The sequence below is a fragment of the Bipolaris sorokiniana genome, assembly GCF_000338995.1.
Source record: "Bipolaris sorokiniana ND90Pr unplaced genomic scaffold COCSAscaffold_15, whole genome shotgun sequence".
Classification (NCBI taxonomy): domain Eukaryota; kingdom Fungi; phylum Ascomycota; class Dothideomycetes; order Pleosporales; family Pleosporaceae; genus Bipolaris; species Bipolaris sorokiniana.
In genome coordinates this window covers 198,273-219,183 of record NW_006911909.1, presented here as the reverse complement: position 1 = coordinate 219,183, position 20,911 = coordinate 198,273, and the positions used below count along the sequence as shown (strand labels likewise).

Genomic DNA, 20,911 nt, shown 5'->3' with positions numbered 1-20,911 from the left:
AATCAGCTTCTATCAACATCATCCCCAATACTGCAGTTATCTAACCTCCCTAGATGTAGCCCTGTTCGACTTCATCATCACTCTCTTTTCTCACAGAGATTCTCATTCTTCAAACTCGCTCCTCGAATGACCATACCTTCACCGCAATTTCTTTTCTACTTTCTTGTACCTTGCATCGCCATCTTTTTGTACAACTTTGTCTATACCCCCATACAGCTTCCTATACATGCAATGCCAGCACAACCATCAGCACAGGAAGTAGCAGCTACCCTTCTCGCTGAAAAAGGGTTAGAAGTCGAGTCTCTCGAACGTATTCAGTCACTATGGGCCGGATATGGTGAGATATGCCGAGTCAATACTGTTCCGGATGCTGCATCAACCACCTCTTCCACGGAACATCAATCTTTTGTTCTCAAACTTGTTACGCCTCCTCCGACAAAGGCAGACGATGAGGGACATACGAGGAAGATTTTGAGTTACAGAGTAGAGCAGTACTTCTACACCCACCTCGCGCCTCAGATGCCAGATTCACTTCCTGTTGCCAAATGCGTAGCAAGTATCAACAAGCAGAACGAGGACAGTACCTCGATAACAGCCATGCTACTGAGTGATCTCAAACAGCAGTATCCCATTGCAGGCGAGAAACGCGCAGTGCTCTCGCACACCCAAGTATTTGCTGCATTGGACTGGCTCTCCGGCTTCCACGGCTTCTGGTGGTCGCGCATGAAAAACCTGACGCCCTCATCGCTTGTACTGCCTCCACTCGAGGAATTGCAGCGCAACGACCAAGACACCGAGGAAAGGAGCGTCTGGCTCAACGGCGGCTACACATACCTCGCAACGCGACGAAAAGAATACACCTCTCTAGCCATGGACCACCACTCCGAATGGGGCATCCCGCTCACCCGCCGCACAAACGACGAAGACCTCTCTATCGCCGAAATGGCAGCCCTCTTCCTCGCGCCCCAAACATCAGAAAACCCATCAATAGCCAAATACCAGACCCTCATCCACGGCGACGTAAAATCTGAAAACCTCTTCACTAGCACATCGGGAAACCAAGTTGCATTCTACGACTTCCAATACATAGGCCTCGGTCTCGGCGTCTGCGATCTCGCAAAATACTTTACTTGCTCCGTCCCCCTCGCCATGCTTGTCGGGGACGAGCAGCACGTGCCGCAGGAGCTGGCGATGCAGGAAGGCGAAGAGCAGCTTTTGCATCGGTACTGGGAGAGGCTGTGCGAGACCGGTGGTCGAGAATACGACTGGGCTGTTTTTGTGAGGCATTGGGAGATAGCGCTAGTGGATTGGTTGCGGTTTCAGGCGAGTTGGGGGTTCTGGGGTAATACGGAGTGGTTGGAGGCGAGGGTTAGGAGTGTGTTGGGCGATGAAGAGTGGCGGAGGTTTTTGGTCGATAGTGTGGCTAAAATTAGCACGTAGTAATTGAATTGATATATCTGAAGTCCGTGTGTGCGTGGTATTCTATGATATGCGATTACAGACCTGTACCGCGCTACAGATTAGCAAACAATATCTATAATTTTATATTTTACAATTTTCAGAACTTGCAAAAATTCAGCACGATCGCCGGTATGGCCAAGTGGTAAGGCGTCGCACTTGTACCTCAGCAAACCGGGTAATGCGAAGATCGCTGGTTCAATTCCGGCTGCTGGCAATGAATTTATATATTTCTTTTTGCTTTTTTTGTTCTGCGGTGGAGTGGAGCAGAGTGTGGTGTGCGGGGAGCTTTTTAGGTCGGCACGGGGATGTGCGCGCTGCACACGTCTGCAAGGTACAACCAACATATTCTTTTACTAATACTGATCTGGAGAAACGTCGCATTCATTCCATCCTAAGCTGGTATAAGCTCTTTTCTTATTTGCACGTTATCTTTGTTAGTTCCAGATAATGTCATTACATGTAATTCTATTTCAAAATAATCTCTTAACTAGCTATGTTTTGCGTAGAATGCCCGGACTGCAGTTTTAAAAAAACAGCTTTGATCAGACCGAACCTGTAACTCCCGTTATCAAATTCATGGCTTTCAAAGTCGTCCGAACCTGATCTGCATCTCATTCCGATGCATCATCCCAGCTAGACGGGCACGAGAAAGCATAGTGCCAATCACCCATGTGCCCACGTCCATCTCTTTTTCTCCATACCCAAACTCCACATCACGCCCCATTCCCCAAAAGCGCCACAGCCCAAACATCCAAATCGCCATAATGAACCAACATCCTCAAACCCCGATAGTAAAACTCAGCAGTCCCCGCTCAACCCACCCCTTCACAACCTGCACCCCCCAAACCCCTCCCCCAACACCCACATTCACCCAAAACAACCCCATCAACACCGCATCCGCGGCCGCCCCACTCTGATACCTTACCCCATGCAAGCCTAGCACCTTGGCCGCTAAATCATCCGCTACCAGCGTCGCCATGAAGACCGTAGCGCCGACGACGCTCGCGTGGAAGAGCATGTGGAATTGCTGGTCAGCGGCGCTTGTGAAGAGTGTGGTGTAGAAGGTCGAGAGGGAGAGGAGGAAGATGAGGAGAGTGAAGAGTGTTATGAGGGCGAGGGCGTAAGTGAGGTTGTGGATTGTAAGGGACATTCGGGATAGTGGGGTGCGTGGTGTGAGGGTGGTGTGGCGGCGATGGTGGTGGTGGTGGTGGTGGTGGAAGCGTGGGAGGAAGGCATAGCTTTGTGGGAGGAGGAGATGGGGCGTTTTTTGTTGTATGTGGATTTTTTTGGCGGTTTTGGTTTGGGTGGGCTTTTTTGATCCAAAGTTGGGGGGAGGGCGAAATCCGGTGGGTGTGGTGGATAGGTCGTGGTATCCTAGGTTGAATGGTCGCGTGTACCGTGCGGGTGAGGTGAAACGGTGTGCGCAGTCTCGATGAGGGAGTGTGGGTTTGCGTGTGTGTAAAGGGTAGGTTTTGGTAAGATTCAGAAGAAAATTGGGTGAGCATTTTGCGGGAATGAGTGAGATGGGATAGATATGTAATACAGTATATGTTACATAAACCCTCGATTCGGGGTACGTACGGGGTATGCTTGCATGCATTCAGTAGGACGGGCGGCATAGCTTACTACCAAGGCACTAGGGGGACGTTCACTGTCACATTGATGAGCGACGATCTCGTATAGTGGGATTTCAGCTATTTGATATAGAGTGGTAGAGTTGTATAGCTAATCACTTTGAATGTGCTCAAAAGCTCATATAGGCGATGGTGTAGTATTCCAGCGTTCAGGCTACCACTGACATTTATGGTGGGGATTGAAAGTGCTTGGAAGGCAAAAAGATACGTTGTAATCAGCGTCTCATCTGGACATAGCTCAGTGTAGAAGATTGCCGACTTGGTTGTCACTGGTAGAGGACCACTGTATTGAGGATGTGCCCAGAGATTGGTACCCGGTGCTTACGCGGCGATAACGCAATCGTTGCAATCATGGTCTGATTTGCGGCCAACAATGTTTTACGATGACCTTGGAAAGTTCGACATTGCAATACATCTACTACTACAACGATGTCAGGCTGTGTGTCGGTGGAACTTTCTCATGATTGGTGCAGAGTACTTAGAGTGCTTATGCGTGTGCTAGAGATTAAGTACTTACTGCATGTGTGCAAAAGGCAATGCGATTCGTTGCCGTTGACTTAATGCTCACGGTCTTTCGTAGCAATTTTAGGATAGCATTCGATATTGGTATTTTGTCCATGGCGCCAAAACTCTGTCCTGGGGCTAAAGTACTTTTTGGTTTTAACGGAAACGGGAGACTGGAATCTACACCAGTAATCTTGGTTGTATTTGTTCTGTTCTTTACGATTATCATATATCATGGCCTGCTTTGGGCTCTAGATTCCCGTTGGCACAGCATATGGCAATCTGTGTAACTCGTTATTCGAGAAAACAACATTGCATATCGTCAATCCAGGTTCATGTGGTCAAACCAGCTTTCCCTCAAAACTCTTCTGCATCGACCCATTAATGAGTAGAAGCTCTGGAATCCGCATCCTCTACCAATTCATTCGCCATCCTCTCCGCTTCTAGGCCGTCAAAATAATCCTTGAATGGATCCTCGCCAAACTCGTCGTCGTCTTCTTGCTTGGGCTTGGTGAGTGATGGTAAAGTATACTTTGTTCTGAGTGTTTCCGACATGTCAAACGGAGTTCCTGACGTCAGCTCCGGAGTCCATTTATCCATGCCCTCGTTTGCCAAAGCGTCGGCTGCGATGTTGCCTATATCAGTGCTGTGTCCCTTGACCCAGACGAATGTTGTCTTGCCCTTGCATGTCAGACGCTCTCGTATCCTCGCAAGTATTGGCTGGATGAGTTCCTTATTCTCCACGCTCTTGCCAGCTGCGTTTCTCCAGCCCTTGGTCTCCCAGTTCTGGAACCATTCACGCAGACAACGGATAGAGTAGTATGAATCTGTCCTAATCTCGACATCACGGTCGATTGGTACATGGTCGAGAGCTCGGGCTATGGCGACAAGCTCGGCTCGCTGGTTGGTTTGTCGTTCTCCCCTTAAAGGTTCTCCAACGTTCCTGCAGTCACGGTCAGATGTTGCATATTGCGTGGCACCACTATACACGAACCTGGGATCTCTGGGGCCAAAGTAGACACCCACGCCTGCTCTGGCGCCTACTTTGCCGTTTCCTCTGGAGCCTCCGTCTGTATGTACTACCAACGGGCCCTTAAAATTTCCCGTTGGGTGTTGTTTGGTTGCACTGAGTTCGTCCGCAGTCTTTGCTCTGATGTTGCCCGCAGCTTCATCCAACTTTATCGTTGGGTCGAAGCCATCTACTGCGCCAGGCGGAAGGGGCCCCATGCCCGGTTCGGTCTTGTGATCTCCGTTGGTCAAAGTTGTTGCAGGCGGCGCGTGCTCCCGTTTCTGTCGCTTGGGCGCATGTTCAGCACTCGGCTCCATCTTGCCCACTGCTACTGATGAGGCGGTAGATAAGTGACCCTGTAAGCTTATAGGCGCACTGGAACCTTTCCTAGCCCGATCGACAAAAGCCTGGGCTTCTTCGCGTGTAGCAAATCCTTGATGCTTTGCACCTTTAAATCCCTTTGTATGCGACTCTACAGTTGGCCAATCTGTGTAGACACCGGGCGCGCGTCCGACTGCTACTCCGTAAAACTTTGGCTTCGGGGGCTTGGGTCGCTTGACGAGGGTCCCTTTGACAAATGCTTCTGCGTCGGTATATGTGGAAAACGACTGCACTAGCTAAGCGTCAGTACAAGACTGGGACGTGAATTGACGCTACACACCCTCGTGGTTGTTGAAGCCTTCGGTCTGCTGGCGCACGTCCTCCCAGTTCTGGTAGACGCCTGGCACTCTCCCGGCTTTGACAGCGTAGAATTTGAGGGGGCCGCTTCTGCGCTTCGCACTCGAAGTCGCTGATGTGGCAGATGGGGTACCTGCCATTGATCCTTCCTCTGTGAGTATGGTATCGGGGTAATCTTCCCAAGTGGAATACAGGCGCTGGAGAGGGCAAGGCAATATCGGGGTCTTAACTGTGTGCACGGAGCTCGCGGGACTGTAGTGACAGGCTTTGGTATCCCTACGATTCCAACATTAGCTTGCGATTGCAGCAGCAAACGGCCATGTATATCGAAGCCGCGGCGTGGGCGAGAGAGGAGGGTTACCATGCGTTGGCGTGAGCAGAGAGAGCAGCGACGCGCCGGATAGGAGATAACCCGGCAAGACGGAGCATGCAGTATTATCTCAGTGTCGCAGTGAATTGCAGAGTGTGCTTTTGTGGGCACGAATAATAGCGACTGGCATGCCGGCACACTGCTGTGTCTGCCAGTTGCGGGAGTGACAAGCCTAGGACTGCGGGGACCCTGCAGCAGCAGCTTCACAGGTGGTGGGCACTCCTTCTCAAGCCGCTACCCAGTCTGCCGGATACAACACGCAAAAAGAAACACCTGCATTGCAAACCAGCTTCTCTGGCGCGAGTCATCAAAACCCGACAGAAATATTCGTTCTAATCAACCAACGACGTGGTAACGCGTCTCGTCGGGAAGCCTAACAGGACGCGCCGCGCAGCGTAACCTCGGTGAACAGGCCTAGAACCCCGCTACGTCACCCATCACCAACGGCTTGCCCTCTGCACTCACCGTGGACGAACACTGGGAGCGGCCATATCCATATCCACAATCCGTATTTCCCTGTGCTGTGTGTTCTGCATAACCGGCTATGTTCGAAGTGAGGACAAACAAGCCGACTGCCAAACCGCCGTGACTGACCGTAGACCAGAGCCGTCACGCAGAAGACAGATACCGACTGCATCTGCATCGCGCCCGCTCCGTTGTACTGACAAGCGATGAGCTGGTTGAGATTCGGGCGGCCCAGCGCACGTTTGAGGGCGCCTATGTGCGCACGGCAATCGGCCAGTTCTCTTTTGCGCTTGTCGTGCTCAAGATCTTCACCGCCGAGTTCTACTCGATTGGCGCGCTGTTCGCCGTCTATGGAGTCGGTATCCTCTTCACCAGTCTGTTCCGTCGCCAGCAAGGTGAGTGCTATGACGAAACTGTGCATGTGCCTATACACTTTGGGTGCTGATAGTCGACAGGAAACAGACAGTTCTTCTCCGAAGTCGGTGCCGACGGTCTATGCCACAAGAAGTTTCGCACGAGCGGAAACATTGTCGTCGCCTTAACAGCACTGAGCATTTCAGCGTATATATGTCTGCTGGTTCTCACCCTCAAGCTTGCCAAGTGAGGTCGGGCTGTTCTGTTACTAGAGTACCGTATTTCTGTCCTGCTCCGAACGAATGCATCATAGCAAGACGCTATGCCAAAAGGGACATCAATCTCGGGGGCTCCACAGGACTACGTCAGGAAATCTGGGGAAGCACTCATCGTGTATGTATGCATGCATATTGGATGCCAAGGGATTCACCATGTGTGCACCATCGGGACATTGTTGGGCGACACGCTTTGTGCCTAATGCTTGGATTGACATTGGACAGAGACTCATGCAGATCCGAATTCCAAAAGGAACCCACGTAGGCTGGTCGCCATCAGTTATAACCGAATTGCAAATGCTATTCTGTCGTCTTTTGTCTATCGGTATCGGGATTCGGAGCGTGGGGGTCTGGGTGTAAGCAGCACCAGCACCGACGTCAGGCGGGGTGCGTTGTGGCTTGGGAAGGGACGCGTGCACCGATTGCCTGCCTTTGTCCCAATCTCTGTTGTACGGGGGAAGAAGACAAAGAAAAGAAAGAAGAAGAGAGGAAGACATTCCAATAAGATCGTACGTCATGCAATAGCCAGCCTGTTCCTGCGCGTTCCCGCAAACTCGACCGTTGCTCCGTCCAGCAACGTGGTCTGGCGGGGAACCGTGGGTGGTGGTGAGCACCAGCCAGAAAGTCCGACTCCGAACAGTCATATTTAATTCAAACGCATGGATATATGTATCGGCCTCCGGTCCTGCTGATAAAGTCACCTGTCCCTGCCCGCTTTTTGTCTTTGCGCAACGCGCACGACAAGAAAGACCTGACCAGAGTGCCTGTGGTTGCACCAAAGCCTGTGTGCAACCACTACGTATATTTCCCCAACCTCAACCCACTCCCTTGTCCACTGCTGCAACTCATCCCCGGCCAGCGACTGGCCTTTGCGCAGCGGTGAGGCTACTCTCACTCTAGCTTGACAGAGCAGTGCACAATAGCAGCTTCGTCGCCTTGGCATGACGCCAGACATGGATGCTCTTCGGACGCCGATGGTCACCGAGCTTGCTCGTCACAGGCACCATTCCCATCCCCGCCGCACTTCCGCCTCTTCTTCACCACCTTTTTCTCCGCCACGCCGCCGCTTCAGCTCCCATTCCACCTTTGCCCGATCTGTAATGGGCAAACTCACTCTGCCCCTCGACAACGCACAGCAGCCAGACACAACCATTGACAACGATCTGACGCCCCGCCCCGTGTCGGCCGAACCCAAGTTTCCCGCAGTTGCGCCCGCAAAGAACGTACAGGCGCTCAAGGAGCGCGCAAACCAAGATGGCCACCTGAAGGCGGTTCCCAATCCCGTCCAGCAGCAACACCAAAATGGACACCTCTCTGGGAACAATGGCGTGGGTGTTGCCTTGAGCGACACCCCGTTGCCGTCGGTCCCGGGAAGTCCGCGAGAGTATGGAGAGGCTCCGGTGCAGACTACCTCATACTTCGCTGACCGTAACAGCACCCTTACACGCAACAGCTCCGCTGCGGGCACCCCCCGGTTACGCCCGACGACGCTCGACATCCCCGGCTTGACAAAATCCAAGGTCTCACCCGATGGCAAGATTGCACAGCGCGATGTCGGCTCCAAGCTAGTCATTGTCATGGTGGGACTGCCCGCGCGGGGTAAGTCTTACATCACAAAGAAAATGGCCCGTTACCTGAATTGGCTGCAACACGACACCAAGATTTTCAACGTGGGAGAGAAACGGCGAGTGGCGGCCAGTCACAGCGGTTTCCGCTTGTCCCAAGCGAACCTTGAGCGCATCTCATCCAATGTAAAGCGCGCCATTGAGGAGCACCAGGACACCTTGCCGCAGATTGCCGCAAAAATCCTTATCAACGGCGACCCCGCGCACGATGGGTCAATTGACCCACAGAATGTGCCGGACCCACGCCGGGGTAGCACCGCCATCGCGGACGACGACGACGATAATACGGCGCTTCCACCGCCCCGGGTCCAGGTCACATCTCCGGGCCCGAAAGCGCTTACGCCCAAAAATGAGCAGAATACCAACGAGAATGAGGCAATGGACCAGTCGGCCGACTTTTTCGACCCGCAAAACCAGCGTGCGGCTGCGCTGCGAGAGCAATGCGCCATGGAAACATTGGATGATCTGCTGGATTACATCCTAAAGGGTAGTGGATCAGTAGGCATATTCGATGCAACCAACAGCACTCTTGCACGCCGCAAACAAATTATGGAGCGGATCCGTGCGCGCGCGGGACCAGAGCTCAACGTTTTGTTCGTCGAGAGTGTATGTCGCGACCAGAATCTGCTCGAGTCAAATATGCGCTTGAAGCTGTCGGGACCAGACTACGCTGATAAGGACCCCGTTGCTGCTCTCGCAGACTTCAAGAAGCGTGTAGCCATCTACGAGAAGAACTACGTTCCGATTGGCGACTACGAGGAAGATAACAACATGCCGTATGTCAAGATGGTGGATGTCGGCCGGAAGATGATTTCACATCAGATTAGGGGTTTCCTTGCCGGCCAGGCTGTCTACTATCTCCTCAACTTCAACCTCGCGCCACGCATGATCTGGATAACCAGGCACGGCGAGTCGACGGATAATGTTGCTGGCAAGATTGGCGGTGACTCTGATCTTAGCCCGAATGGACAAAAGTACGCAAAGGCCATGACGCGCTTCATTGCTGTCCAGCGAAAGGAGTGGGCAGTTCGGCAAGCAAACAAAAAGGCCAATTCGCACTTTCCACCAGTCCCGGGTGACACCACTCCCCCGAATCCATATTACAGCCATGAACTCGAGACGCACAACTTTTGTGTCTGGACATCGATGCTGAAGCGTTCAATTCAGACTGGGCAGTACTTTTGCGATGAGGACTTCGAGGTCAAGCAGATGCGCATGTTGGATGAGCTCAACGCAGGCATCATGGAGGGTCTCACATACGAAGAGATTCGCACAAAGTATGCTGACGAATACTTCCGACGGCGACGCGACAAGCTCGCGTATCGTTATCCCGGTCCGGGTGGCGAAGGCTACCTCGATGTCATCAACCGCGTTCGCCCCGTCATTGTCGAACTAGAGCGCATGACGGACCACTGCTTGTTGATTACGCATCGCAGTGTCGCTCGTGTATTGCTAGCTTACTTCCAGGGCCTGAAGCGTGAAGATGTAGCCGACCTCGACTGTCCACTCGGTATGCTATACCAGCTTGAGCCGAAACCCTATGGTGTCGAGTTCAAGGCCTGGCGTTACAACCCCGAAACCGACGACTTTGACCATTTACCTGATTACAAGCTCAGGAGGGCGCCTACCCTGACTAATAACTGAGACTCGGAACTTTTTCCTGGATTCGGGAAGTCGCAGTTGTGGAATTGTCGAAATATGTATTATTATGATTAGTTGTCTCTTACGGGAGGATATATTAGAGATTAAGGCTACGACAGCTCGGCCTTGTTTCTTTTCTTCTTAATCCTTCAGTGTACTTGTGTAAATGGTTGATTTCCATCCTTTTTTCCCTTTTTTCTTTCTTTTCACGCAACCTAGAAAACGTCTAGGTACCTGTAACAGGCGATGACGATGTCCCAAGGCGGAATGTTTGTTGCATTTACAGGCGTCTTTTATAATTCTTTCCTGAGTTCATGGATTCTCCTTGTTTTTTCTTGCTGTCTTTCTTTCGTGTAGAAGGGAAATCAAGAATGGATCCCAGATACAGGGACTGAAGAAAAGAAAAATACAAGGACTTCAGTGATCTTCATTGGAAAAAACACGATATATTTCTCGCTTTGTTACATTCCACCCATCATTCATACACGCACACACCCTTTTCTCACTGCTCTACTCGCCAGCACCCCTCGTAGCAACAATCCCACACGGCTCCCTCACCCCCCAACTCCTCAACTTGCGCTCCCCGAGTATATCCCCCTGCAACAACCTCTCCATCTCCATCTCTCCCCTCCTCTTCCCCTCACCCCCATTCCCATCCTCAGCCCCTAGCTCCTCGACTTCCTCGACCAACCCACCGACTTCGTACGCCCCACTACACAGCGCCACAAGCCCAATCTCACACGTTGTGCTCCCACCCGGCGGCAAAAGCGCAAGTCGGCGTTGCAGCGCGCCCGACCACGAAAGCCGCTTGTCGAGATCGAGTGCGAGAGCGTGCGGGAGCGACGCGAGATGCGGTTGTAAACGCAGCAAGGGAGAAATAGGATGGGGACTTCGGTTTCGAAGCGTAGTCCGTAGCGTAACAAATGTATCTATTGGAACCGAGAAGCGCGAGTGGCCTAGTCGCTTGATCAATGGTGCTGCTTCTTCCTCTTCTTCACCTTCATGGTCTGCAACCAGTGCCATAGAAATAGCCAGATCATCTAGTTTAATAGCGTCGACCATGCGTGGGGAGAGCCGGATACCGCGGAGTTCGAGGGCGCCATGGCGGCCGTTGCCGGTTTCGGTCCAGGTGCCGCGGATCATAGTGAGGAGTTGCTGGCGGTACCAGAAGGCTTCCCTGCTTGCGCGCTCGGTTTCGGGCGAGATCTTGCTGGTGCTGACGACGAATTGGCGTTGGTTGGCGGGGTTGAGGGAGGGGACTGCGGCGTGAGGGGCACGCAGGTAGATTTTGGGGAGGATGAGGACGATGCGGCTGACGTGGCCGGGTTGGATGATTTCGGTGATGGAGAAGGCGTCTTTCCAGGGATCGGTTGAGTCGTCTTGAGAGTCGTTTGTGGTGGGACGGCGTGCTTCAAGCGTGAGGGATAGTGGGTTTGGCCATGAATTTCGTAGGTCCAGGAGAAGCATGCAGTATTCGTCATCGTTTCCTTGATTTTTTTTATAGCTTATGAATGAGCGGAGATGGGTGTCGGCATTACCAGAAGCCGCAGGTGGTGATGGCTCAGATCTATCTGCTGAGGCTGGTGCAAGACCTTGGGACCAACCAACGTCGCCTGATAAAGGCACAATGTCTGGGCGCTGGAGTTGCACACTTGCATTCACAGTAATAGATATGTGAGCAGAGACCCGACGAGTAAAGACATGTTCTTCAATCTCGGATCTTCGCTTTCCAATGTTGGCGTAGTCGATTTGAATGGTCGCATCTGTCAGTCGGGTACGGCCAACGACCTCGATCGTAAAGTCCATCTCCGCACCTGGCTTGATACATAGAGACTCTTCGTCTTCGTCTTTGCACCATTGCAGTGATGGGTAATGTGCAAGCTGGACTTCGAGCTCATGCAGCTCGGCAGGCGGGAGGTCTTTGTTCGATGTGGCTGCGTGGATCGCGGCCATTGCTGTATCCTGGAAGGAGATGTGGACAAAGTCCACAGCAGTCTTTGGGGACAAATTCTTAACAGTAACCGTAAATCGCTTCCTCTCACCCTCCAGTACCATGACTGCTGCTTGAGGGAGGGACACGTTAGTTATGGCGAGGATGGGTTGATCTGGTATTACAGAAAATGTAAGCAACTCTGGCTTGGGTTGCGAAATCGCTCTACAATCAATCGAAGGAGCAATGGTAGACGAAGGCCTTGAGGTCGGGGTGCCGAGACAAGCCTTGAGTCCCAGCCGCTTCATCTTGGGCTCTCTCTTAGGTTTCCATGGCTCGGGGAAAATAGGGAACAGCCGTTCTCGACATCCAATGAGTTTTACATAACAGCCAATAATCTTCAGTTCACCGGCTGAAAGTGCTTTTCCTGTTATCTGGAACTTCTGTGTCCGGTATGGACCAAGTAGGAAATGTTCTTCCACTCCCACAAACTCGACACCTTCAGCAGCAAATCTCAACGACTCAACTCCAAGCTCGAAGTCGTAGGGATTCTGCAAGGCAATCACGAAACGATACTCCTCGTTGGCAACTAGAGTGGTATTTGCATCGACTGTCTGAGGCTGCTCAGCCCAAGCGTTGTGAAGAAAAGGGCCGTCTTTGCCCTTGACTTTGGACTTTATCTCCTCCCCTTGACGTTGTGTTAGCTTGAGGGCTTCGCTTTCGTCTAGAATGAACAGTCCCCGGACAAGGAAATCATCCCAGTACTCTGTTTCCACATGCGCAAAACCAAGCTTCTTGGCTGCAGTGACAGTTCTCGAGATGTTCGAGTACAAGCGTACTTGTTCCTCCCGCGGGAGAGACACGTACACATCGGTACTATTTGGCTTCGGAGCCGTTCCAGGCCCTGCTATTCTCAGCAACAGGGCAGTAAAATGGAGAACACCGTTAAAGTCTGGCAAGGCTTCACAAAAGCTCAGACATGTTCGGAGAACTTCTAGTTTGAGACTGAGACTTCCAAAAGATCGCATGGACGACACAGCAAGAATGGCGTCAACTTCACGTTGGCTTGCAACACTGTTTGATGTACCCTCTTCACTGTCCGCTTTTTGAACAGACGCAGCCATGTCGGGTATAGCTCCTTTCGAGTTAGGGATCCCGTATATCCGGCCTATCAAGCCCAGAAATTCTTCAATCCCGTTCTCAACTTCTCCTTCTCCTACATTGAGGGCGGCAGCACCTGGTCCGCTGCTACTTGCAATGTTGAGGGCAGCGAGGCCAGCAGCCGGATGAACTCCCATTTCAGCCGCTCCCACCTTTCGGGCCTGTATTAGACCGGGTATAAGGGATGTGATGAATTCTTTCATGACGATGGCTTTTTTCCGCTGCAGCCCTAGCGATGACAAAACAGACGCGATTCCAGCTAGTATTACCACCCGCTCTGTGGGATTCATGCCACATGTTTCAACAGGGCCTGGTAGCGCACGAAAAAGCATCGAAGCAATATCGTTTCGCGTAGGGTGTACACTCAATCTGGAAACGACCGATCTTGACTTTTGTTTATAAGGAACATTTTGCACAAGGTGGCGCAACGAATCGTCATCCAGATACCCTGCGGATAGGTTGATAGCGGCCAATAACTTTGAGAATCGTATAACGCATTCCGAGAATGCAAGCGGTGGTAGTGACTCGCCCGCAAAATTAGCCGCCCGCGTATACAGGTTTAGGATCATGTGTACTAGATCAGGTAGCAGCGCACTAAGGGCATCGAGCGAATTGTCATGATTTTGCTGTTTTGCCGACGCTGAAACTTCCGCGCCACTGTTAGTTGGTGTGTGATGGGGTGACTTGACACCATTGGATTTATCAGATCCTGGGTAGCATATTTGAGGTATCTTTTTGGGTCAGCGCTCTTGCGCGATAACACAATCGGAGGCCGTACTGACCTGAAAGTCCATGCCTGACCACGCAAATAGCAACATACAAACCATGATGTTTTCCAAAGCCTTTGCGTGCCATAAATGGTCGCTTAAAGTGCGTGCTCTTGTTGCGCCTTCTGTGAGCTCTCGTATGGCTTCAACCCATTGCCCAGCGCACATGTACAATGTGCCAACTACGATGCTGATGCGACCACGTCCCTTATTTCGTGCTCTCTCACTCACACCCCCGGAGCCAAATCCATGGATTGAAACACGATCGGCCTTTGTTGCTGCAGCAGATTTTGTAGGGCTGCCTGTGTTTTGTGGAAGACTGCTAGTTGACCCTACTCCAGAAATCTCATCAAATGTGGTGGCAGGGGTTCTTGAATCCTGGGTGCTTACTGAAGCAGACCGCTGGTCTTCTCCTGACACGGAGCTTCCAGAGCTCGAAGGAAGTGTGGGCATGGATGCGCGGTGCATATCTCTCTGAACATTTCCCACAGGTGTTACAGGTCTACTTGTGCTTGGTACTTGCGAGTTTCTTCTGGAGAACTGTGGCATGGATTCCGATGCAGCCCAATTCGGCGTGGCTTCTGCCATGCCATTTTGAGACGCCGGGGAGGTCAAGGTAGGAAGAGCTTGGATAGATTTGGCCAATGTTGTCATCTCCGCTAGCAGCGTTGCAGTGAGATCGCACATCAAAGTCTTCAACGTCGTCGTTTTAAGATAGGATTTCGGAGGAACCAAAAGTGCTTCTGGAGGTAACCGCGGATGTCGAGACTGAGATGGAGAATCGAACATCATAAGGCGATGCAAATATGCCCTGGGAAACTGCTCTCTAAGATCATTGATTCCAAAAAGAACAGAATTGGTGCTTTCATCTTCAGCTGGAGGATCTTCAAATGTTTCTGCTGAACTTTGGTCCGTTCCATGTAACGGACGTAGCCATGCATACTCGGATGCATCTCCCAATCCGATCACAAGCAGCGGTTCCCTGAACTGCTCAAATGGAGACAATGATAGGTAAGAAGCCGAAGGCATAGATGTCGACAAGTCATACAGTAGGGTTCCGTCAGGCCATGCTAGAGGAGAAAACATATCTATTCGTTGCCAAGATCAGCAAACAGGGTAGCTAATACGGACCGCCAGGGCGCATACTGCGATCAGGCCGAGGATCAGGACTTATGTCGCCCAGGCGAACCAGCGATTCCTGCTGCAGGAGGTCGACAAAAGCTAGGAATCGCGAGCGCCTGATGCGGCCCACGGGGAGAAGTAGGGCCCTAATGCGCGCAGGCGCGATCGGGGACAGAGGGTCGGCTGCCATCTCAACATCTGAAATTTTTAGACCTTCTGGTCAACAACGATGCTGCTGGTCAAGGGGTGAAGCCGTGATGTCAGACGCTGGCATGGTGCGTTGAATGTCCGAACAGTGGCATGGTTGGCGATCTCCAAGCTTTGACCCCGTGGCAGTGGTTCTAACAGCGCTAAGCCACTTTCGGAACTGGTCCCTGCACAAGCGTCTGCAACATCAATAGACAGAGCGGATGAGACATCTCACCGACATCCTTTCCTCCTTCACGGGGCCGCGTTGCCGCCTCTCCCATATTATTTAATACCCTTTGCATAGCGTGGAAATATCCGGGATTTTTCACTTCGTCACACCACGGTTCCTTCATATTCTGGGTCAAACTGTGACTTCGCCACTGCCACCTAGCCCTGTCTTACTGCGCTGCTGGCAAATCAGCCCGGCCCCGTTTACAGTCCATATTCACCTTGCACGGTCTTGCAGACCCCCGGGATTCTTTCCAGTTCGTTCAAAAAACAGAGAGTAGAGATGGCTGCAATAGATTTTGCGCGGTTGCGCAACCAAACCATGGCCGATGGTTTCGACAGCGAGGTCACGGTCAATACACGTGCTTTGATCGACAAAGTTCTGGCACGCTACTCAAGCGAGCATACGACACTACGAGAGTTGATTCAGAATGCTGCAGACGCGAAAGCAGATCAGGTCGTTATCAAATTTGAGACCGACCCCTCTCTTACTGTACCTACTCCTCAGGGCGCTGCGGACTCTATTTTGTTGAAGCACATCATCCAGCACCACACACTCAAGCGGCTTGTCGTTAGTAACAACGGCCAGCCATTCACTGTTGCTGATTGGAGTCGTTTAAAGAGTATCGCTGACGGCAACCCTGACGAGACAAAGATTGGTGCTTTTGGTGTTGGTTTCTATAGTGTCTTCGCAGATTGTGATGAACCGTTTGTCATCTCTGGCGATAGAACAATGGCCTTTTACTGGAAAGGCAACATGCTGTCTACCAAGGCTGCGCCTGTGCCCCCGGAACATACTACAAGAGATACCATATTCATGCTCGAATACCGGCAGGCAAACCCGGCCTCTCCTTCGTATAATCCGTCAAAGCTCCCAAACTTACCCACTCTATGTCAGTTCCTCGCAACCAGTCTTACGTTTGTAGGCCTTGAAAGCATTGAACTCCATGTAGACGATTATGTGGTTGCTTCCTTTACGAAGAAGATCTCTTCCCCTGAAATTGTTCGCGTACCACAGGGCTTAAAGACTGAGACCGAAGGAGGGCTGATGAAGGTAACTGATGTCACAAGACAGCACTCCCAACTCGATGCCGCTTGGATGAATGTGATTGCGACTGCTCAGTTGCCTCCCAAGAAAGCAGCCGACCTTGTACAACAGGAGGTGCGCAACGCCGGCTCAACTTTGCGAAGTTTCTTTTCCAAGTTTTCGGCCCCACCGCCAGCAGCCACCAAGACCGTTAAGCCCGCAATTGAGAAGCCGAGTGAAAGTGAAGAAATAGCCGGGGACTCAAAAGGAACAATCTTCTTGCAAGTATGCACAGTAGTGGCAGCTACCAAAGTATCACGAAATTTTGCGGCAGAGATTGAAAGAGCAACGAAAAAGTCTCCACCCAAGACCACGAAGATTGCTCTCTTGACATCTCCTTACCAGGATCCTTCAGCTGCCCTAGCAACAGGCTCAGGAAGCTCTGCCTCGCTTGCTACCAAGATCTTTTCGGAGGTTCTTCCAACAAAGTCAGGACGTATATTCATTGGATTTCCGACGGCACAAACAACAGGATATCTTGCTCACATCTCCGCGCCATCCCTCATCCCAACGGTAGAGCGTGAGAATGTGGACATGAACGCTCGGTACATATCCACCTGGAATATTGAGCTTTTGCGCGTTGCTGGATTGGCATGCCGTATCACGTACGCAGATGAAATGGCAACCTTGCAAGCCCAATTTGGCAAGGAGCCTTTGGAGGCACTGGTCATCAGGACAGCCTACATATTTCGTCAATACACCGCGAAATCGTCCCATCCTTCTACGGCTCTTGGTGATCGGATTGACGAAGCTTTCTACAACTGTTCCAAGGAACGCTCGATTGATATCCTCTCAACAAAGGGCGTTCTACCAAGCAAACGAGTACGCATGCCTGCAGAAACGCTCAGCTTCCTCGGAGAAGTGCCTATGGTTCCTCAGGAACTAGCAAATTCCGCATTTGACTTTATGTTGAACCTGCATAATCGCGGTTTCATCACCGAGCTTACCATGCAGGACATTCGACAAGGCTTAGAATCGCGCGCGCTAAATGAAGAAGAGCTTTGCGAGTTTCTCAAGTGGTGTGGATCTAAGCTGGAAAACGGCGAAATCGACATACCTGGCTCGAGGAGTCTATTCGAGAACACGGTCGCCAACATCGATGTTCAGCCGGAAAAGAACTCTGGGAGAATTCTCGCACTAGGGGATATTAGCACGTTTGTGAACCCAGCCCGCATTGGTCCACACTTGCCACTTCCTCCTGACACAATACCATTCACTTTTACAAGGGGGATGACAATGAAGCAATTACAAATGTTCGGGTGGACAGAATTGTCAATGGTACGGTGGTTGCGCCACATGACAACGCAGCCACAGCTAGAGCAATTCACGACTGATGAGAACCTTGCTCTATCAGTACTCACACTGACTTCCAAATGCTGGGAGCAGCTTGACGGGACATCCAGAGACACTGTAACCAAGATCTTGACCCCTCACCAGATCATGCCTACAAAAATGGGCATGCGCCGACCAACCGAGTCATACTTTCCGACGGTCAAGCTTTTCGACGACCTGCCGACTGTGAAACCATTTGCTGGTTCGAAAGAGAAATTCCTTCTCTCACTTGGGGTTCGAAAAACAATTGACCTTCCAATGGTTTTTGACCGGATGCGCAGTCGCGATGGGGAACAGGGTGAGAAATCAGAGCGGCCTTCATGGAACCATGTTGATCTCATTCGATATTTTGCATCCGTCATCAATGAGATCCCGAAGAAGGACCTTGATAGACTACGCGAGACAGCATTTTTGCCAGGCGAAGGTACGAATGTCAAACCCGGCCAGCAGTTCAAAGCTTCGGATCTGTATGCTCCAGATCCAGCGATTCTCGTGCTTGGCTTGAATCAGATCAAGTTGCCGTTCGAGCTCAAGTCAGGTACTCGAGAGGGCCTGCTTCTCATAAACCTCGGGCTACGGCAGTGGCCAGACTCCATCACTATCGCAAACATACTCCACCGTGCTGGTCAGGCAAAGGATGTGCAGCTCTACACACGCGCCATGGATTATTTCTTGGCAAACTACTACAAGAACAACTACAGCGCAGAAGCAAGCAAGTTTGCTGCTCTCACCCTTCCTATCCTGCCGACCGAGCAAGCGCCTTTTCCAGCACTGGTCGGACCGTTCCAGTGCTACACGAATGAACACGCAGCATGCCTAGGTTTTCCAATACTCAGAAGTGACCTTCGCAGCCATGCCGAGAAACTGGGAGTGCATCGTGATCCAAGTATCGGCCCCTGTGTACAGTATCTCATCAAAACCCCGCCCAAAACCAAGTTAGATGCTGAGATGCAATTTGCTTACTTGGCGTCGCGAGGTTCTGATCTGGACCAATATAAGGGGCTGGTACAAAATTTGGCGACTGCGAACATTGTGCCAATATTTCGAAAGTATTACCTTGATCCTACCTGCAGCGGGTTCGAAGATCGATCGAAGAATCAGACTGGAAAGACGGAGATGCGCATTCATCATTACGATGCACCTGAGCATGTCTTTGTTGGGCGCGATCAAGAATACCGCGGAATTCTTGACTACGTTCATTATGGTGCTGAAGCCACTGTCTTCTTGCTCAAAGTCGGCGCAAAGCACGAGCCCACTACACATGATTTGGCGTACTTGGTCGCGAAGAACCCCTCCCGCTTCCTCAATACTATTGGCCAAGATAAATACCTCGATCTGCTCAGGAAGCTAGCAGAGCACGCCGGGACTCTGTGGAAAGACAAGGAGCTGGTCAAGGCACTTGTAGCATCTAGGCTACTCCTTGGATACCGTGATATCAAGGAAGATACGAAGAAGGCTGAAGCAGGTGACGAAGACATGGACGATCTGGATGAGGATAACGTCCATCGTGAATGGTCGTTGAACAAAGCCAACGAGATTGTCATTATTGACAATGTCAACTACATGACGAGATTCCGTGACTTTATCATTGCAGCACCTCAAGAGGAGCTTTTGGAGGAGTTTTACGCTCGCTTTGGTGTGCAAAAGGTCTCTGATCTTGTTAAGACCGACCAACGTATTGGGACAGTGGTGCGTGACCAGACACCGGCACAAGATCTACGACGAGACATTCTCGAGCGTGTGCGTCTCTTCCTCCACGAGTATGAACGTGATGCTTCTTCAAAGGCAATCAGACACGACGCTAAATGGCTTGGATCAAACTTGACCGTTCAGTGCGTGTCTGATATTTCCATTCGATACTCTCTGGCAGAGCGCAATGTCGCTACTTCGTCGAGGAAGTCGGCTGTAATTATCAAAGTTCGCAGTGTTGGCTATGTGCTGAACATTACGCCAAAGTACGATCTCTACGAGGTGTCGAGCGAACTCGTCAGGCTCTTGGTATCGCGACCAAAGCGAAACGACGCAATCGCTCTTGAGCGTATCCTCACTGAGCCGCTTCGTCGCTTACAACAAAAGGGTATTAATGTAGAGCGCATTCTACGTAGGAAAGAGCACGAAGCTCGCATAGCCAGACAGGCAGAGCAAGAACGAGAGGAGGAAGAGCAACAGCGTCTGGCGGAGCAAGCCAAGTCTGGTCTTGTCAAGATAGAGGAGCGAGAAAGCGTGCCACCCGCGACACCAGAGAAGAGCAACCGCGTTCCTGGGGCATTCGACAGTCCAGAAACTGGCATGGAAATGGCGAATCACGGACGTCAGCAAGATGATGGAGGTCTCATTAACAACTGGGCGAAGAAGCTTGGATTCAAGAACGCGCCTGCCCCTACGTCTAGTGGCACAGACGGACCTCAGATCAGCCGTGATATCCAAGCCACCAAGTCCAACATCCAGAACGCGATCAAGGAGTGTCGTCCAACAGGCATGGATAATATCAATACCAAGCACCACCAAGACGCCACGGAGCTGGACCGCGGCGGCTACTGCACGGGCGAACAATGGGAAAACCTGCACAAGGCATTTTCCGTCCCCTTTTCCGGTCGTCACGTAGACGTCTACTACGGCCGCGACGAAACCGCAGCCCCCGCGGAGCTCCAGGGACATCTCCAAGCCTTCCTCCCCTTGATCTTCGGGCTGACCTCGCTCTTCACGGTCAACCCGGCTGCTGTGAACATCTTCCTCGATAAGAAGTCGAACACTGTCGCCTTCAACCTGAACGGCAGTTTGTTCTTCAACCTGGCATGGTTCATCGCCCTTCACGCCGACGCCTGCCACACCAAAGAGGGGAAGTTGACAGCTCTCGACAGCTGGTTCTGCACGTATTGCCACGAACTGGCGCATAACCTTGTGGCCGATCATAACGCAAGACATTCTTGGTACCAGCAGCAAATTATTATAGAGTATAGTCAAAAGTACCGTGCTGCATTGGAGGGATTTACACAGGGAATGTTGATTTGATGGAGTTGGAAGCAACGAAGTTTATGTTTTTCACGCACTTTTATCATCTTGCATTGTTATCCTGCAT

At 51.5% G+C, this 20,911-nt stretch overlaps 7 protein-coding genes and 1 non-coding gene across 8 annotated transcripts; 5 read left to right on the top strand and 3 right to left on the bottom strand.

Annotated features, from left to right (window-relative positions):
- Positions 1-14: 14 nt before the first annotated feature.
- Positions 15-1,471, top strand: COCSADRAFT_40388 (uncharacterized protein). Its single transcript, XM_007705877.1, has one exon. It carries the CDS (start codon positions 232-234, stop codon positions 1,438-1,440), a length of 1,209 nt encoding a protein of 402 aa, XP_007704067.1. The 5' UTR covers positions 15-231; the 3' UTR covers positions 1,441-1,471.
- A 115-nt stretch (positions 1,472-1,586) lies between these two features.
- On the top strand, positions 1,587-1,675 carry COCSADRAFT_t82. Its single transcript has one exon. It is a non-coding gene; the product is annotated as a tRNA-Thr (tRNA).
- Positions 1,676-2,028: 353 nt separating this feature from the next.
- Positions 2,029-3,116, bottom strand: COCSADRAFT_246729 (uncharacterized protein). The gene has a single exon (XM_007706010.1). The coding sequence runs from the start codon at positions 3,059-3,061 to the stop codon at positions 2,240-2,242; it is 822 nt and encodes a 273-aa protein (XP_007704200.1). The 5' UTR covers positions 3,062-3,116; the 3' UTR covers positions 2,029-2,239.
- An 864-nt stretch (positions 3,117-3,980) lies between these two features.
- COCSADRAFT_164090 (uncharacterized protein) lies at positions 3,981-5,426 on the bottom strand (the record flags this gene model as incomplete). Its single annotated transcript, XM_007706009.1, has 3 exons — positions 3,981-4,542; positions 4,594-5,221; positions 5,270-5,426. 3 exons carry the CDS (start codon positions 5,424-5,426, stop codon positions 3,981-3,983), a joined length of 1,347 nt encoding a protein of 448 aa, XP_007704199.1.
- Positions 5,427-6,200: 774 nt separating this feature from the next.
- On the top strand, positions 6,201-6,725 carry COCSADRAFT_164089 (uncharacterized protein; the record flags this gene model as incomplete). The annotated part of the gene is made up of 3 exons (XM_007706008.1): positions 6,201-6,209; positions 6,261-6,516; positions 6,577-6,725. 3 exons carry the CDS (start codon positions 6,201-6,203, stop codon positions 6,723-6,725), a joined length of 414 nt encoding a protein of 137 aa, XP_007704198.1.
- A 1,125-nt stretch (positions 6,726-7,850) lies between these two features.
- On the top strand, positions 7,851-10,019 carry COCSADRAFT_175040 (uncharacterized protein; the record flags this gene model as incomplete). The annotated part of the gene is made up of 2 exons (XM_007706007.1): positions 7,851-8,134; positions 8,186-10,019. The coding sequence occupies 2 exons, from the start codon at positions 7,851-7,853 to the stop codon at positions 10,017-10,019; spliced, it is 2,118 nt and encodes a 705-aa protein (XP_007704197.1).
- A 285-nt stretch (positions 10,020-10,304) lies between these two features.
- On the bottom strand, positions 10,305-15,253 carry COCSADRAFT_40385 (uncharacterized protein). The gene is made up of 3 exons (XM_007705876.1): positions 15,021-15,253; positions 13,890-14,962; positions 10,305-13,838 (listed from the first exon to the last, which is right to left on the bottom strand). Exons 1-3 carry the CDS (start codon positions 15,184-15,186, stop codon positions 10,527-10,529), a joined length of 4,551 nt encoding a protein of 1,516 aa, XP_007704066.1. The 5' UTR covers positions 15,187-15,253; the 3' UTR covers positions 10,305-10,526.
- A 482-nt stretch (positions 15,254-15,735) lies between these two features.
- On the top strand, positions 15,736-20,844 carry COCSADRAFT_164086 (uncharacterized protein; the record flags this gene model as incomplete). The annotated part of the gene is made up of 1 exon (XM_007706006.1): positions 15,736-20,844. One exon carries the CDS (start codon positions 15,736-15,738, stop codon positions 20,842-20,844), a length of 5,109 nt encoding a protein of 1,702 aa, XP_007704196.1.
- Positions 20,845-20,911: the final 67 nt, after the last annotated feature.